Source organism: Gopherus flavomarginatus, chromosome 1, assembly GCF_025201925.1.
Source record: "Gopherus flavomarginatus isolate rGopFla2 chromosome 1, rGopFla2.mat.asm, whole genome shotgun sequence".
Lineage (NCBI taxonomy): Eukaryota > Metazoa > Chordata > Testudines > Testudinidae > Gopherus > Gopherus flavomarginatus.
Genome location: NC_066617.1, coordinates 105963218 through 105980107, shown reverse-complemented (window position 1 = coordinate 105980107; position 16890 = coordinate 105963218). Strand labels below are relative to the sequence as shown.

Here is a 16890-nt window from a genome sequence, read left to right as displayed (position 1 = left end):
AGAGAATGTTTACAATGGGAAGTGTGAAGTAACCTTATTATAGGAGTGTATAGTGGTCCCACTTTATAATTCCTGCAGTCCGTACTGTTGGTTGTTACCATGAGATGAACATCTGTGCAGAATTCTTATCTATCTTTTCCCTTCCCTGCAATGCCTACTGCATTATTTACTTATTAACAACCTGTGAATTATTAATATTTTAATAACTCATTCAATATAACATTTAAAAAAATTCTTGTTAGTTGCCGTTAGATGGGATAGTCTAGAACAGTGGTGGGCAACCTGCAGCCCATGGGACACACATGGCCCATCAGGGTAATCTGTTGGCGGGCCGCCAGACAGTTTGTTTACATTTGAACAGCTGCCCACAGCTCCCAGTGGCCACGGTTTGCCGTTCCTGCCCAATGGGAGCTGCGGGAAGCAGCAGCCAGCACGTCCCTGTGGCCCGCATCACTTCCCACAGCTCCCTTTGGCCGGGACTGGTGAACCACAGCCACTGGGAGTTGCAGGCAGCTGTGCAAGTGTAAGCAAACTGTCTGGCAGCCCACCAGTGGATTACCTTGATGGGCTTCGTGCAGGCTGCAGGTTGCTCATCAGTGATCTAGAAGCTTGAACTGAATATGGAAGACCGAGGGTTAGGGCTGCAGTAGCATCTTCTACTATCAGGTTGGATAATCAGCAATAGAGGAGCCCTGCTTCTGCTCCAAAGCTTGTGTGGGAAAATATCTCCTGTTTTGGGTCCTGGAGAGTCTCTGTACCCAACACAGCTACTGCGGGTGGGTGCTGAGAAGAGGATTTGGGTCCCACCCTATAACTCTGTAATTCAGAAGCCTGACTACCGCTTCAAGAGCCCAGGTCCTTATCTGGAGTGTAAATTGGTGTAGCTTCGGTTGGAGAGATGCTGGTTTGCACCAGCTTAGATTCTGGCCCAAGATTGTAACACAGCATTGTCTGGCTACTCGAGGTGTGTGAGAGAAATTCAGTAGGTATCTTTCTCATAGAGCTAGAGGGCTTTACTTCTGCAGATTATTAATATTTACTCCTCCAGTCTCCTGTATTGAGTTATTTCATGCCTTATCTCTTGTAGATCAGGAAAAATTCCTGTCAGTGATGAGGAACAAACAAATGTGCCTTATATTTATGCCATTGGAGATGTGTTGGAGGGCAAGCTGGAGCTCACACCAGTGGCAATCCAAGCAGGTAGATTGTTGGCTCAAAGGCTTTATGCTGGAGCAACCTTAAAGGTAAGCAAGCAGTTAACATGAAGCTCTGTCATTGTTCTATAGGCAGCATATTGGACTATATATTCATAGCAGGTTTTTTAAGCATTAGCTTTGTTTATTCTTCAGCTTCCCTCCTTTGCAAAGATATTACTGAAGACGTGTTCTGCCTATAGTGCAGGACAAAATTAATACCTTAAGAATACAATAAAGGTCTGATTTTTATCTACTATAAGTGGGTTTTTTCTTTCTCTCTGAGAGTATAATAAGAAAGTGAACTGAGGCCATTTTGACTAAATTTTAGTGCTATCCTATAAATGTCAGCAATAGCAATAGTTTCATTAAACTAACTCTCATTTACTAAATTGCCTGTGAATCTGCTTATTGTCCCTAAATAGACAGTAAAAGGGTTTCAAGATCCTAGGTGATGCTGTTAGTTCTCAGAGCTATTTGAACTAATATTGTTAACCATCTTTGTGTTTTCATTATAATACAGAACTCTAAGTCCTTTGGCATTTTAAAATATGTATAGAAGAAAGGTCTGATACATTAGTGGAGCAACATACTTTCACTTATAGGGTCTGGATCACCACTGCATATTTCCATTTTATGTCAGTGTAACTCTGTTGAAGCCTGCAGAGTTACTCTGACATCATATAGGAGTAACACAGTGCTCAGTCAGGCCATATAATCTTTATATGAAAAGGGAAAAAATGTGTCTCCAAAGTGCTTTTCCATCTATCTAGGTACTCATGGCCCCTAATCATTGAATCTGGACACAAAGATTTTATCTTGCAAAGACTTCCGTGTTCATATCACTTTCAATTGTTAACCAGTCTTGGTTTTAGGTTGGCCGCTATTGCAGTCACAGAAGTCTGAACCAATGAGCATAGTGCCATTTCCTCAGCCAGGCAAACTTTAATAAATCTGTGACCTGGAGCCAAATTTTTGATTGCAATACAGGGAATTTATCTTAATTCACACTTTCTGCCAGATTGCTTTATTTTAGTAATTGACATTCTTACGCTGCAAAAGCGAGAATTCCCCTGGTCAGTGATTCCAGGAACCTAGTTGTTATTTTAGACAACCTCCTTGCTTGTACTACTCATTTTCCAAGACTTAAGAAGGGTGATTTGATGGGGCATAAAAAAGTATATATGAAGCGGGAGGGAGAGGAAAAATAGTCAGAGTCTTTTCGGTGGTCCCCACCACAAAGAAAATACATTAAGAAGAGCCCTTAATCAGTAGAATTGTTTGTGAAACTGTCTGAAAGTGAGAGTCAGGATTTCCACATGAAAAGGAGCATAGGGAAAAGCCCTGGATCTTTGGCACATCAGGGCCAATTTCTGCAATACAACAAAGGAAACCATGTCTTGTTTTATTCCAGTTCTGCCTATTTCCTTATTGTGTTTGGCAGTATAATTTAAAAGTTGCATCCCTGTAACTTTATAATCACCAACAGAGATGCTCTGTTGAGAATATTTGCCTCTGTGGGAAGGGACATTGCTTGCTGTGCTTGGAAGTCTTCAAAGACAGAGCCTGGTTCTGCTCCCATTGAAGTCAATGGCAAAACTCTTATTGGCTTCAGTGGTGTGGGGTCAGGCACATAGTGCCCTCTGCAGTTCTAATCATACCCTGCAAGAATTCTCATGTTTTTTTCCCCCTTCATCATCTTAGAAGCTGTACACCACACATGCAGTGTTACCTATTGGAAATTTTATTTTAATGACATTTGAGAATCTACCTTTTATCTTCAGTTTGACATGTTAAAGGAGGGCACTGAATTTCCTCTTCCTTCCAGTCCATGCATGTTAATTTCTGTGTAGTTTGAAAGATTAGTATAATCTTTCTAGTCAGCATCTCTAGAGCCACAGCCTTAGGTCTTGTTGCTTTCAAAGTGATACCTTCAGAGTTATGAATTTCCCATCTCTGCTTCCTATGTGCCAAATCTCTCTGAAATGTTAACAATGCACTGATTTATAACTGGAATATTGATGATGCTGAACATGCTGACATAAAAAAATATATTAAATCCCACACAGTGCGACTATGTGAATGTTCCAACCACAGTGTTCACACCACTGGAATATGGAGCCTGTGGATTCTCAGAAGAGACAGCGTTGGAGAAGTTTGGGGAGGAAAATATTGAGGTAAACTGTTCAGTTCTGCTTTTTCATTAAAATAAATTTTTTTTAAATTACATTTTACCTTCCTTTCCTCTTTCTCATAGAGGGAATGTCTACACAGCAAGTAGACGCCCACAGCTGGCCCATTCCAGCTGACTCAGGCTTTCAGGGCTTGGGTTGTGGGGCTGTTTCATTGCTGTGTAGACTTCCAGGCTCAGGCTGGATCCTGCACTCTGGGATCCTGCAAGGTGGGAGGGTCCCACAGCTCAGGCTCCAGCCAGGACCCGGAAGTCTACACAGCTATGAAACACTCCGTGAGCCTGAGTCGGTTGGCACAGGCCAGGCATGGGTTTTTCTTTGCTGTGTAGACCTACTGTTAAGAGCAACAGGATACTAAGAATATTTTTATCGCTTTGGTTAGACCCTAAAACCTGGTGTAAACATTAGTCTGCAATTCTGGTAAACCTAGCTGCAGATGTGTTCTCTTGTTGGCTTGTGTGTAAAATACTTGTAAAAATGTAGTCTGTCTCTAGACATAATAAGGGGACCAATTAGTGGAGAAGCGTTGAAAGGCAGTAAATGTTTTTTAGTGCCAAAGCTGAACTATTGATGTAATCACAAAGTATGGCAATATACTCCTCTGCCATGGTTATTATTCCTGTTAGACTGCTTGGACTTATCTACACAAACACTTAGTTCATGGCAAGCTGGGGTGTAAGTCTACCTCACACTAGCTTGCCACCCACTGTCTGTGTGGACCCTGCTGCTATGCACTATTAGTTCCTTAGTGCACTTTGATCTACCCTACTTTGAAATGACATCAGGCTCTGCATGGACACTTAGGGCAGATCTACATTATGGGGTTAAGTTGACCTAAGTTAAGCAACTCCAGCTATATGACTAATGTAGCTGGAGTCGACGTACCTTAGGTCGACTTATTGTCATTGGGGTGTCTACATTGTGACTTGCCTTACGCTTCTTGTTCTGATGGAGTACCGGAGTTGACGGGAGAGCGATCTGCAGTTGATTTAGCGGGTCTTCGCTAGACCTCACTAAATCGACCCCCGGTGAATTGATTGCCGCAATGTTGATCCATGGTAAGTGTAGACATACCCTTAGTGTAGAAAGCTGTTCAGAGGTGGATTTACACCCCAGCGTGCTGCAAGGTAGATGGTTGTATAGACAAGCCCTAGGGTCCTGATTGTACGTACACACACACACACACATACACACACACACATTTAATTTTATTCAGGGGAGTAGTCCCGCTGAGATGGCTCATGGGAGTAAAATGGACCGTATAAGAATTTGTAGGATTGGGCCCTAAAACAGTAAAATATTCTACAAACCACAGAGTCGAAAAAAATCTTTGCAAGAATCTGGCAGTGAATGGTGTCTTCTCATTGATATTGCTTTGGGAGCAAGGCCTGGGTGAATGATTATGTAAGGACTGGTTCATAAATTAGCAAACTTTTACTGGAGTAAAGCTAAGATGATTTTTTTAAAGAGGGCTGTGTGGAAAAAGAATGATATGATCTGATGCACAACGCCTTCCCCCTTTTTTTTTATGGGGTCTTACTTCTGGCCGCTAGAAGATGGCTGAAATTTTCATTTGCATACACACCTTCAGTGTATGTTCACAAAACCCAGTCCGTGCAAGCCCCCAAACTAGATGTGGAATCTTGTACCCTAAACTGTGAAAAATGCACTTACAGTTTTAGGAGACTTTTTTTTTAATTTGCTCAAAGGAGGCAAAAAGAATTTCAATGTCATTTGTAACCTGGCTGAATTCTAATTTGTATGATTACAATTTACAGTTTCTTTGGAACTTAGTTGCACCTGTAGTCTCCTTTTCTTTGTCCTCTAAACATTTTTTAGTGGTGGTCTTGTGCTGCCTTTCACCCCTGAAATGGCTAAATTTCAGTGCTGGGTGACAACATCTTTCTATGTATGTAGTTTATAAAGTGCCTTAGAACCTTACTTATGTGAAATGCATTAAACCCAGGGCTGGCTCCAGGCACCAGTGGAGGAAGCACGTGCCTTGGGCAGCACAAGCTAAGGGGCGGCATTCCGTCTGTTCTTGGGGTGACGCAGTCTGGGTGACTTTTTCTTTTTTTTTTTTTTTTTTTTTTTTGCTTGGGGAGGCAAAAATGGTAGAGCCAGCCCTGATTAAACCAGCTCTCTCCTGATTTGTTGAGGGGCATATGTTCAATTTTTCTCAGTAAGCCACAGTTAATTAAAAACTCTTCTCATCTAATAATTCATTTACAGTTAGCTGCTGGTAGAGCTGCACTGCTCCACAGAGAACTCCAGGAGGGATTGTGTTTTACTCATTTTTAAGAACTATAAGGGTGAGAATTTCATAAGTGCCCCTTGTCAGCCTAACTCTGCTCCCACTGAAGTTAGCAGTAAAACTCCCCATTGACTTCAATGGTTGCAGAGTTAGTCCAATGCTGAGCACTTTTCCAGTCTACTCTAGCACCATGAACGTATAAAATATATTTAAAGTCTTTATTGTATTTCTAGGTTTACCATAGTTATTTCTGGCCACTGGAGTGGACTCTCCCATCTAGAGACAACAACAAATGCTATGCAAAGATAATCTGCAATATTCAAGATAATGTAAGTGTATTTTTTTCCTCCTGGGGAAACAGGAACCGGCTAGTTGTTTTAGGGGCCACAGTGAAAGGGATAAGTAGTTGTTTTTCCCATATGTTAAAAAATAAATATCCTTCAGTTTGTCACTAATCTACCTTTTGAATATTTTTAAACATTTCTAATATGTACCAAATATTTGTTTTATAGAAAAATGGCCCTTTAACAGACTGTATGGCTGACATTTGTACATAGTAGTTTTCCATAAGGATTAAAAAATATTGGTAGTTATCACTAGAAATGTTCATTATATTTCAAAAGTAGGTAAATAAATTATTAGTAATGCTACATAGCTCTTACACTTCTAAGAAGTCTTCCTGTTCTTCCTTTAGGAGATACATCTCCCTTAAATCAAGGTCAGCCAGAATCCATCAAATTTCGTCTCCTTACAAATCCATGGGTTAATTTTGAACCCGTGGGATGACTATAACAGGATTTGCCCTCACAAATCTTATTTTAAATGATAATGCTAAGATTAACTTGACATAGCAGGGATAAAACTACCACCCTTTGCTACTACAGACATCTACAGAATCTGTTAAACCATTAAGTAGATCATAAAGAATCAGCATTCCCGGCTATAAGTGAGCAAGATCTGTTTAATAAGAGCTGAGTTGGACTTTAATTATTAACAAGCCTCTCCCTTGCCTTTAACTTTTTCTACTGTGACAGTATCTTTGTTATTAGATATTGGCATCTAGCAACCAATATTAGCAAACGTCTATAGATCTATTTTATCTAGCTACTCCTATCTATGTTGTCTAATGTAGGATCCTACCACACACTGATGGTGTCTAAATAACTATCTCATCTCTAAAGTGCCCATCATCATATTATTTAGGCTCCACTTTTTGGAGATTGCCTTTACACCCATGTGGATCCTGTGGTAGAACTGAGGCTATAGGGCCTGATCCAAAGTCCATTGAAGTAAATGGACTTTGAATCAGGGCCTTAATTTGTTCACATTTTATTGTCCTGAAAATTGTAAATGAATTTAAATATCTATAGGGTTATCCAGGATGAAAATTCAGTGCATTAAATATTTAAGTTTCTACCTGAAACTCTTACAAATACAATGTCATTAAAAAAAGGGAGAATTGCAAATAGATATACTTTAGGTTTTACCCATTATCTTATCCTTGAAATAGCCCATGGGTAACTAGCCCATAGGTGCTCACTAATGAGGAAAAATAATCTTAAATTCAAATCACAAATAGTGTGTCCTGTATTTAGGAGAAGCAGATAGCCTTTGATATCCAACAGGATTGCTATAGCATGAAAACAGAACCTTAGCTAGCATAAATCACATAGCTCCATCGAAGTCAATGGAGCTATGGCAGTTTTCACCAGCTCAGGATGTAAAATATTTTATAAATCAGATTTGCTGTTCTGTCAGTAGTATGAAAGGAGCTATACTAAAATGTTTCCAGATATTTTTCATTTGGACACTAGTGTATGCCAGAGAAGTGGAGTATGCAGTGCTAGTTGTTTTCTTATGAATATCTGCCTTGTCTGTTTCAGCAGTCACCAGAGATGTTAACTGTTGGTTGTAGTTAAGGCTAAGATTTTGGCTAGGGTATTTTTATTAAAAGTCATGGACAGGGCATGGGCAATAAACAATAAAATCACTGAAATGTACACTGGGCTAGTATTAAGGGGTAGCAAGCAGGGCAATTGCCCTGGACCCCCACGCCACAGGGGGCTCCACAAAGCTAAGGTGTGGAAAAGCAGGCGTCAGCCCCAGGCAGCAGGGCTTCAGGCTTTTGGCTTGGGCTTTGGGCCTGGGTGGCAGGGCTTGGGCTTTAGTCTCTTTGTAACCTGACATCACATCCATGAGTCAATGTTTTGATTTATGACCTTTTGCACAGAATATGTATTACTTGTCAGTGAACATATTTACCCAGCAGTAATAATTCAATCAGGGCCGCCCGGGGGTGGGTGGGGGGGGCAGGTGGGGCAATTTGCCCCGGACCCTGCAGGGGCCCCCACGAGAGTTTTTCGGGGCCCCTGGAATGGGGTCTTTCATTCGCTCCGGGGGCCCCGGAAAACTCTCACGGGGCTTGGGTCCCCGGAGCGACTTCTGCTCTGGGTCTTTGACGACAATTTGGCAGCGGGGAGTCCTTTCACTCCAGGACCCGCCACCAAAGACCCCAGGCCCCCTGAATCCTCTGGGCAGCCCTGCATTCAGTTACATCAGTCCAGTTAGAAAAGCTAAATAGAATCATATATAAGTGTTTCTTGTGTTGTTACACTTAATGTTACTTAACTGCTAAACTGGGAGTTTGTAAAATTTAATTTTTATTGAGATGATTCAGAACAAATATACAGTAAATTATAAGCCAACACTGGCCCTGGTATTGCAATATGCTTGATATACACATATGCTTATCTTCACTTAGGTGAGTAGCCCACTGAAGTCAGTGGAACAACTCATCTGAGTAGATGTTAAACACACTGTCTTTAGTAGAAGAAAATCTTCAAGATTATCTGAAGAGGATAAATGTACAAGGCTACTTGAATTGATTTTCTTTCTTTAGGAGCGAGTTATCGGTTTCCATGTGCTTGGTCCAAATGCTGGAGAAGTTACCCAGGGGTTTTCAGCAGCCATCAAATGTGGACTGACAAAAGCGCAGTTGGACAACACAATAGGAATTCATCCAGTTTGTGCAGAGGTGTGTATGTGGTGTCACAGGTGTGTGTGTGATATCTCTCAACAAAAAATACATAAGGTTAAATTTTCTTATGCAGTGCAGCCCCTTTGCACTGCAGTGCCAGATGATGTGATCCTAAAGCTAGTACATCCAGCTCTAGGGGGACTCACCCCAGATTATGGCATTTTGCTTCAGCCAGCGCGAGGGGATCTTCTGATTGAGGAGAGCAGGCATCTCCCTCCTTTCTGATTCCAGCACATGAGGGGAAAGAGTGATGATGTAAGAGTTCCCATACCTGCTGTATTCCACCAGAAGATCTCTCTTTCTGATCCTCAATCTTTTGGACATTTACAGCTATCATAAATCAAAGCATCCCTAAGATGTTCTAACTCAGAGCACAGGGACCAGTCTAATGTAGAGTGTCAGCAGGATCAGGGATAGTTTAAGAGTGAACTTTAAGCCTGCCCATAGCTACTTCCACCCTTGCACTCCCTACCTTGCATGATGCACATTTTGGCCGTAGCTGAGAATCTGTCTCACAGCCTTTTATTTTGGGGTCTCGGGGGAAGATGATGGAAATCTTTTAATAATAAGAGTTTATAAAAATGAATTTTGGTTTCTACACAAAGTTTTTTTTATTCGAATTTTGGATGACCAGGAATTTCAGATATTGAAGTTTTTACTGTTTTTATATAAAGACTCAGGGTTGGTTTTTATTACATATGTTTAATTCTTTAACTATTTAATATCAATGGTCTGCCATGATATAGTCTGTCCTCTATCTGAGAGTAGAGAATTCTTCTCACACTCTGACTCTCAGAAATCTGTGTATGAAGGCTTCAGATATTTATTTCTGCTAATTGGTTATCAAGGCTAACATTTCAGGTTGATCTAAGTACTTAAAATAAGCTTATAAACTGGTATTCTAGAGAGATCAGTTACTTAATGATTTTTCTCTTAAATTCTGCCTCTCTGGAGATTTTTTTCTTGACTCAGTTCATGTGTCTGACTCCAAGTAAAGAAGCTTGAAAAGGAGCAAAATCATTTGCTGGTGTAAATCAGTTATGTTCCATTGGAGAGGGCCTATTTACACCAGCTGAGGATTTCCTCTAAGGCTAAACATATGCTGCAATTAAAAACATGTGCCCAGTCTATGGCAACTGACTTGGGCTTGGGCTGAGGAGCTGTTTAATTGCAGTATAGACGTTTGGGCCCAGGCTGCAGCCTGTGCTCTAGAACCTGAGAACATGGGTTGCAACCTGGGCTCTAGAACCTGAAAGCCCAGGCTGCAGCCTGATCCTGAACATCTACTCATGGGCAGCTGTACGTGTCTAATTGCAGTGTAGACATATCCTTAGTCACTTTAACTCTTGAATCTGTCAGTGGGTCTTGGGCTGAATCTGTGTCTTATGTATGTATTTTAGCTACAAGCTGTAATATTCTAAAATACCAGAGATCTGCAAAAATAGCCACATCTACTTGTCTGTGCTATTTGTATGTTGTGTTTGCAGCATAATACAAGGTTGGCAAGATGACAGCCTTTGTGAATGTAACAGATTGGCAGATAGCAGAGTCATTTCAGAGCATCCACAGCCAAGGTTTTATCTTTCTCTGTAACATCATGTTATAATGGGGTTCTTATAAACCCTCAAAGAAAGGAAAACAAGTTCTCATTTTATCAGAGGCCTTTTCCTGGTAGATGGCTGAGTGGGAGTCTTCACACCTGTGAATTCAAATGGCGTATTAGCATATGCAGTGTGAAGATAGAATGATAATCATAATTTATTTTGGACATCTGAGCTGCTAAAATTGAAAATGAATAGTATGATTAGACATAATGTGGTGTGGTAATTTCAGCTAATCTTGTTTATTTGGGGAGGAGTGGGGGAGAGAATCGTTTGAAGGAGGAACGTGCAAATTAAAAGCTCCAGAGGGTTGTGGTGATTTTGTAGTGCCAGCATTCAAAAGGGTTTTGCTCCTTTTACTTAATCTCATCTCTTATTCAGCCAATAAAAATAAAAAAAAATTGTTGGCATTCTGTGGGTACTGACTGCATTGGGACAAATGGAACGATGAATGACCTCAGCATGCTTTCTATGTTATACATTTATAAACATTCTAAAGGAAAGGAAATTACGATCACTTTCTTGCACAGATGTAGCACATCTTTATTTCGGACCAGATACTGCCACCCTCAGTGACTTCCAGTAGTGTCTCATTTCACAAGCAGTCTTCTGACAAGCACAGTGTTACTCAGCATGAGTAAGGGCAGAGGCGGATTTACAGTGAAACACAGGGTGCCCTGGCATGGGGCCCCCTAATGATGGTGGGGGGGGCAGGGCCGGGCAGCTGCGGGGGCAGAAGCTTGGTCCTGCTGGCTCCTGGGGCTCCTGCTGCAGGCTCCGCCCCCACCGGCAGCCAAGCTCCCTCCTCCCCCAAGCGTGCCGCCTTCCTGTCTCTTCCCACCCAGTGCTTTCCCTGCCACCTAACAGCTATTTGCCGGCACTCAGGTCGCTCTGGGAGGGAGGAGGAGGAGCGAGGCTGCAGCATGCTTGGGGGAGGAGGTGGAGAAGAGGCGGGGGCAGGGCCTTGGGGTTTGGGGGGTGGAAATGGGGCAGGGCGGAGAAAAAGCTGGGCCCCCGTACTCCCCCTACATATACCCCCCACCCGCCGTGAGCTGCTCAGGGCAGAAGGCTAGGGTGGGGCATGGGGCTGGGAGCACCCTCGCAACCCCTGTCCTGACTCCTGCACCCCCCTCATGCACCCCAAGCCCTCCCTGAATCCTGACGCCTCCTACACTCCCCCCCCACCGAACCCTGAGCACCAAACAGGAGCTCCTGCACCCTCCCCCCCACATTCCCATCTGCACCCCTTGCACCAAATGGGAGCTGCCCCAGGTAGGTGCTCCACACCCCTGCCTCAGCCCTGAGGACCATCCTGCACCCTAACTCGTGGCCAGACCCTGCACCCCAGCCCACTCCTGAACTCCAACTCCCTCCCAGACCCTGCACCCCCAGCCCTGACTCATGCACCACCTCAGACACCCCCAGCCACCTGCCCTTCCTGACTCCTGCACCCCCCTCACACACTCCCACCCCTGACTCCTGCACCCCCCCACACCCCACCTGCACCCCTTACACCAAACAGGAACTGCCCCAGGTAAGCGCTCCACACCCTAACCCCCTGTCCCAGCCCTGAGCCCCCTCCTGCACCCTAACTCCTGGCCAGATCCTGCACCCCAATCCCCCGCCTGCTCCTGCATTCTATCTTTCTCCCAGACCCTGCAGCCTCAGCCCGGAGCCCCCTCCCCCATTATAACTTCTGGCCAGACCCCACACCCCAACACTTTTTTACATTTTTTTTTAAATAAAGCACTCTTACCCAAAGCACTTTACAATAGTTAGCTAATGGTACAAACAATATTTGGAAAGATCATTAAGGGGTCTGCCAAGACCCTCAGCGATTTTCAAGTGGTCTGTAGAAAAATAGGTTAGACTACAAAAAGAATCAAGATACCTCACTTTATTTTCATTTACTTCCTACTACTTATAGGAGGAGGAGGAAGGAAAAAAGGATGAAAAAACAGAGGTGGGTGGTGGAGAGATAAGAGAGAATGTTTCTTGGCTGGGTCCCAAGGAGGGGCCCCAAAAATGAAGCTGAGCACAGGGCCCCACTAACTCTAAATCCGCCACTGAGTAAGGGTAGAAAGATTGGGCTCTAATTTACTTTACTTTTATAAATTAGGGTTAGATTTTGCTTCTCTTACTCTACAAAACAGGCTCTTGAAATCAATGAGACCGTTTGCAGAGACGAGTGCTACTCAGCGTGAGTATAGGTGGCAGACTGGGCCGTAATGAGACCTGGTTTTAAGAAAGACTGAATTGTAGTGATTGTAAATATTGGTGTTTACAATTCAGGCAAATCTTCCTTTAAAAACTGGCATGACTCAGCTAGTTCACTAATGAGTGCTTTCCATTTAATGGATTCTATAGCCTTGTCTTCACTTGAACAGCTAACAAGCTCTCAGTCGAAAAATCATGTTTCCAGTAACACTCAGATCCCAGCTGGTTTGCGTTAGTCAAGAAGCTATGCAGAGTCTGCACAGCAGCTAGAGCTAGCCAGTACACACAGAAGTTGGGGTCAAGACCAAGAAGGAAAAACAGATAAAGCTAGCACATTGTAATCTTTATTTTCATTTCAAAGTGACTTCAACAATGCAATGCAATCAAAGTCCACTTGAAATGAAAATGAAGATTAAGATGCACATATTTTGCATTGGAGAATTAGAACCCCTATTTCAAACCCAGTCCCTTAGCTTAAATATATCTTCTTTCTTTTCACTATAAATTAAGGTAGTTTCTTGCATGTATCTGAATTCCTTATTGGCATGTAGTGTTTTATTTGCTTACAGAGGGTAGAGGTTGTGTATCATTTATTGATGCTATTCTCCAAAGAGATCTTAGCAGTCTGTATGCAGCAAGGCTTCAACTTACTGAACTTTAAGGCTTTCAGATCTCTGAAATGTCTGCAGTTAATAATCTTATTTGCATGAGAGAACTGTGCAGATACTCTGTTCTGTTCTCAGTTTATTCTTCCTCAGAGATGACTTTGATGCCAGCTAATTACTTTCGCTTTGAACCATTTAGATAGAAGTGGTTTTGATTTACTGTAATCCTTCCTGTATTATATGTGTGCAAAACAACACCATCAGTTGTGTAGTAAACCTTAACTACTAACTGAGGTAATTTGTTGGATTTCATGCAACTTTTCTTCTAGAATTTCAGTACTTTTTCATTTTACAATCACTACTCTTGAATATCTTTATTTTTAATGTAAGTGTCAGGAAAGCACCAAGAGTCCTCACTTTGTAGACTAGATCTGCAAAGGTTTCTTAGCTATTGTCTGGGAGGGAGGGGAAGAATAAAACCTTTACAAAGTGCACTGAGAATATTGTTCCTTCAGCATCATGTTAGAGCAGCTTGAATCCAAGAGAACTACATTGGAAAAGTTGTGCTCATGGAATTTTAATTTTTGGGGGGGAACCGTTTGAGCTCCTTCAGTCAAATATATAGTTTAAAAGAGTCTAGTCCTGAAATGTGTGGGGTACCTCCATTAAAGTAAATTATTATTATTTTATTTGTATTACAGTAGCATGTAGGGGGTCCAATGTGGTAGGCATAGTATAAATCCCTAGTAAGAGAGAGTCCATGCCCCACAGAGCTTATAGTCTTATAGATAAGACAGGCAAGAAGTGTGAGAAAGGGACACACAAAAGCAGAAGATTGTAAACTGAGGCACAGAGCGGTTAAATGACTTGCCCAAGGTCACAGAGAAAAAGTGTGTCAGAGTAGGGAATGGAACACAGGTTTCCTGGAATCCTTGTCCAGTGCCAAGATCATTCTTGGACTTCAACAGGTGAGTTGCTGGGGTAGAATTTCCTCATTGCAGGTTCTATGTTGGGCCACAATAGGAGTCCCTATACTGGCCCTTCCCCAGACAAACCTTTGTGCCATGGGCAGTAGACGTTGGGGCCTTAGCGTGTATTCCTATGGCCATTCTGACTTGTACCGCAAGTGATAGGAACCCCAAGGTATGGTGCCCTAATTTAAAGCAGCCTCCAGGACTGTTCTAAAATGACAACCAGCATAATTTAGCCACAGAACCGGACAGATGCTGCTAAATTAGCTTAAAATCATCTTTCTCTTTCCCCTTGCCCAGGGCTTCTGGAGATATAGCACAGAATCCCAGTGTATGTGTTGGAATGGTAGCCACATCTGCTCCACGCTTCCTAAAGCAGGAGTTCCAATCACCGGATCCTGGTCAGCACAAGTGCTGTAAATCCTAATCCAAAATATCTAGAGCTGGAATTGGTTCCAGAAATATATATGATTAACCTGATATTTTAATTTACCGTATTAAGATAAAAGTGGTAGAAAGCCACGTGACTTTCCCTCAATTGTTTCTTCTTGACCACAAAAATAAAAACCTTTTAGAAAAGTGGTGAAGACAAGGGGTGTGTGTACTGTGTAGCAGTAAGGATGTTAAATGTGTCTTTGCCATTACAATATAGTACTTTGAATAAGAAATGCTATGGTTGTAGCATTATTCCTTATATATCTGAGTGCCATCCTCCTTGGGATTCATTTCAATGGACTGAAAACATTCTTGCTTCCTTCCTCTTAGATATTCACCACGCTGTCAGTGACGAAGCGTTCTGGTGGAAATATCCTTCAGTCTGGCTGCTGAGGTTAATCACCCCCATTGTTGTTGCATTTGCCAGAGACTGACTTTCATCACCACGGCTGACTTGTGCAAGGAAGAAGAAAACATCTCCAAACAAGCTGTCCTCATCATCCTCAGCAGCAGTGGGCACCCCCTTCACCAAAGCATTCACTTAACTGAATGAGAAAAGCACATTGGGATTTGTTAGTCACTCGTGATGATTGGATGGCAATCGGCAAAACAGTGGGAGTATTTAACATCAAGCTGCTGCTTGGCAAGGCATCTGCAGGATGCTTCCATGATGTTGCAGCCTAAACCCAGTATTTTCTGGTAGGCAGCGATGGAAGAACTGCTGGCACAGTTTGAGAATAACCCTTTTCTCCTAAACGAAAAGCTTCCTAACTTAAATGTGTAACCACAAGTACTGATAGTTCTATGGTATCTCCATGTACTGCATTATAAAACAGTATGATGGTGACACTTCCTCAGTAAGCCTGCATATCATCAGATCACAGTAATGCAGCAGGTGAATTATGAGTATAGAGGGGTGATCTTATCTCATGTTTCATTCTGAGTCACAAAATAGCCTGTCACATACATTTAGCCATAATTAGCAATATCCAGAATAGCAAGTCTTTTTTGGCTTCCAAAAATCCTAAAACCAAAATTAATCCCTCATAGTTTCTTATCCTAGAGATGAATACTTGTTACCACGGTTGCCCCTTGTACTTTCCTCTGTGAAAGGAAAACGTTTATCTTGGAAAGGCCTTGTCTACATGGGAACGCTTTTTTGGGGTGGGGTGGGGGTGGGGAAGGGGCATCTTTAGTTTTTTGGCATAAACTGCCTTCCATCCAGACTGAAATGATCTTTTGGGGAATTATCTTGCATCTTATTCCTCTGTAATTAACCCACTTTGGACGTGACGTAATTTTGTTTTGGAATGTGTTATACCGCTGTAAGATTGGTGTGGACATATCCCCGTTTTGAAATACCTATATTGCATCAGGTATTCCTTTCACTGCTATCCCACACTGCATTACTTCATACCTGGATTGGCTTGTCTGGTTACGTGTGCACTCTCCACTAGAGCTGGGACCAAAACTTCTTTTTTGTCTAAAAAATGCATTTTGCTAATTCACGTTGAATTTGCTGAATTGTTTTGGTCGGGAGCAAAAAAATTCTAAAATAATCAAAACACTTTGTTTCAACATTTTCTGAATTAGATGTTCCAATTTTTTTTATTCAAAATTCTTTTGCATTTTGAATTTTACCTCAAAATTATTTTAAAATGTTGAGGGAAAAACCCAGACCACACCCTCAAACAAAATGTTTCATTCAACCTAAAACAATTCCCCACCGACTTTACGGTTCAGTCACCAAACTAAAAAATCACTTATTTGCATAGCCCTATCCTCCACCGTATCCGGTATTTAAAGTCAGTGTGCTTGGTGAGGGAATGGAGGGGCGACATGGTGGTCTAAGGGATTGCAGACCTGGGGAAAAAAAGAAAAAGTTTAAAAACCGAGCTAGGCTGCTGAGGGGCACACCTCAAGCACCGTTTTACCAAAGTTGCTGCTCCCAGATTATGATGGACCCCACCCCACAAACACACTTTTTTCAGACCAATTTAAGCACCAACTGCATCTTGATTGGACGTTCCTATCTCTGTTTAAATACTGGCAGACACACAAGTGCATCTGTGTATCTCCAGTTCGAGGCAAGTTCACGGACCTTGAGTCCATTGCACCCTCATGTGGTTGCATCAGGAAATTGAGGAATTCCTGGCCTTCCAGGGAGAAGAGTACATTCAATCTCATCTTTTCAGGAGTCACTAGAATGCCAAGATTTACAGTCCAGCAGCTAACATTGCAAACACAGGAGAAAGCAGTATTCCCAGGACAGGTGCCAGTGTGGCACCAAAACCAAGGAGCAGTGGCAGAATTACAAGAACAAAGATCTCGGTTAATGCCCCCAGCACATGTGCATACTATGAGGAGCTGGACTGAAGTAACTGC

The 16890-nt window shown here is 42.3% G+C and overlaps 1 protein-coding gene across 6 annotated transcripts in view; it reads left to right on the top strand.

The window, feature by feature from the left end:
- The window catches only part of TXNRD1 (thioredoxin reductase 1), a 58117-nt gene extending 42459 nt beyond the window's left edge, over positions 1–15658 (top strand). For all 6 annotated transcript variants that reach the window (XM_050945674.1, XM_050945664.1, XM_050945684.1 and 3 more), the window contains 5 exons: positions 1088–1244; positions 3263–3370; positions 5873–5968; positions 8539–8673; positions 14836–15658. In XM_050945674.1, the coding sequence (XP_050801631.1) occupies positions 1088–1244; positions 3263–3370; positions 5873–5968; positions 8539–8673; positions 14836–14898 (559 nt within the window). In that variant the 3' untranslated portion in view covers positions 14899–15658. The remainder of the gene's footprint in view (positions 1–1087; positions 1245–3262; positions 3371–5872; positions 5969–8538; positions 8674–14835) is intronic.
- Positions 15659–16890: the final 1232 nt, after the last annotated feature.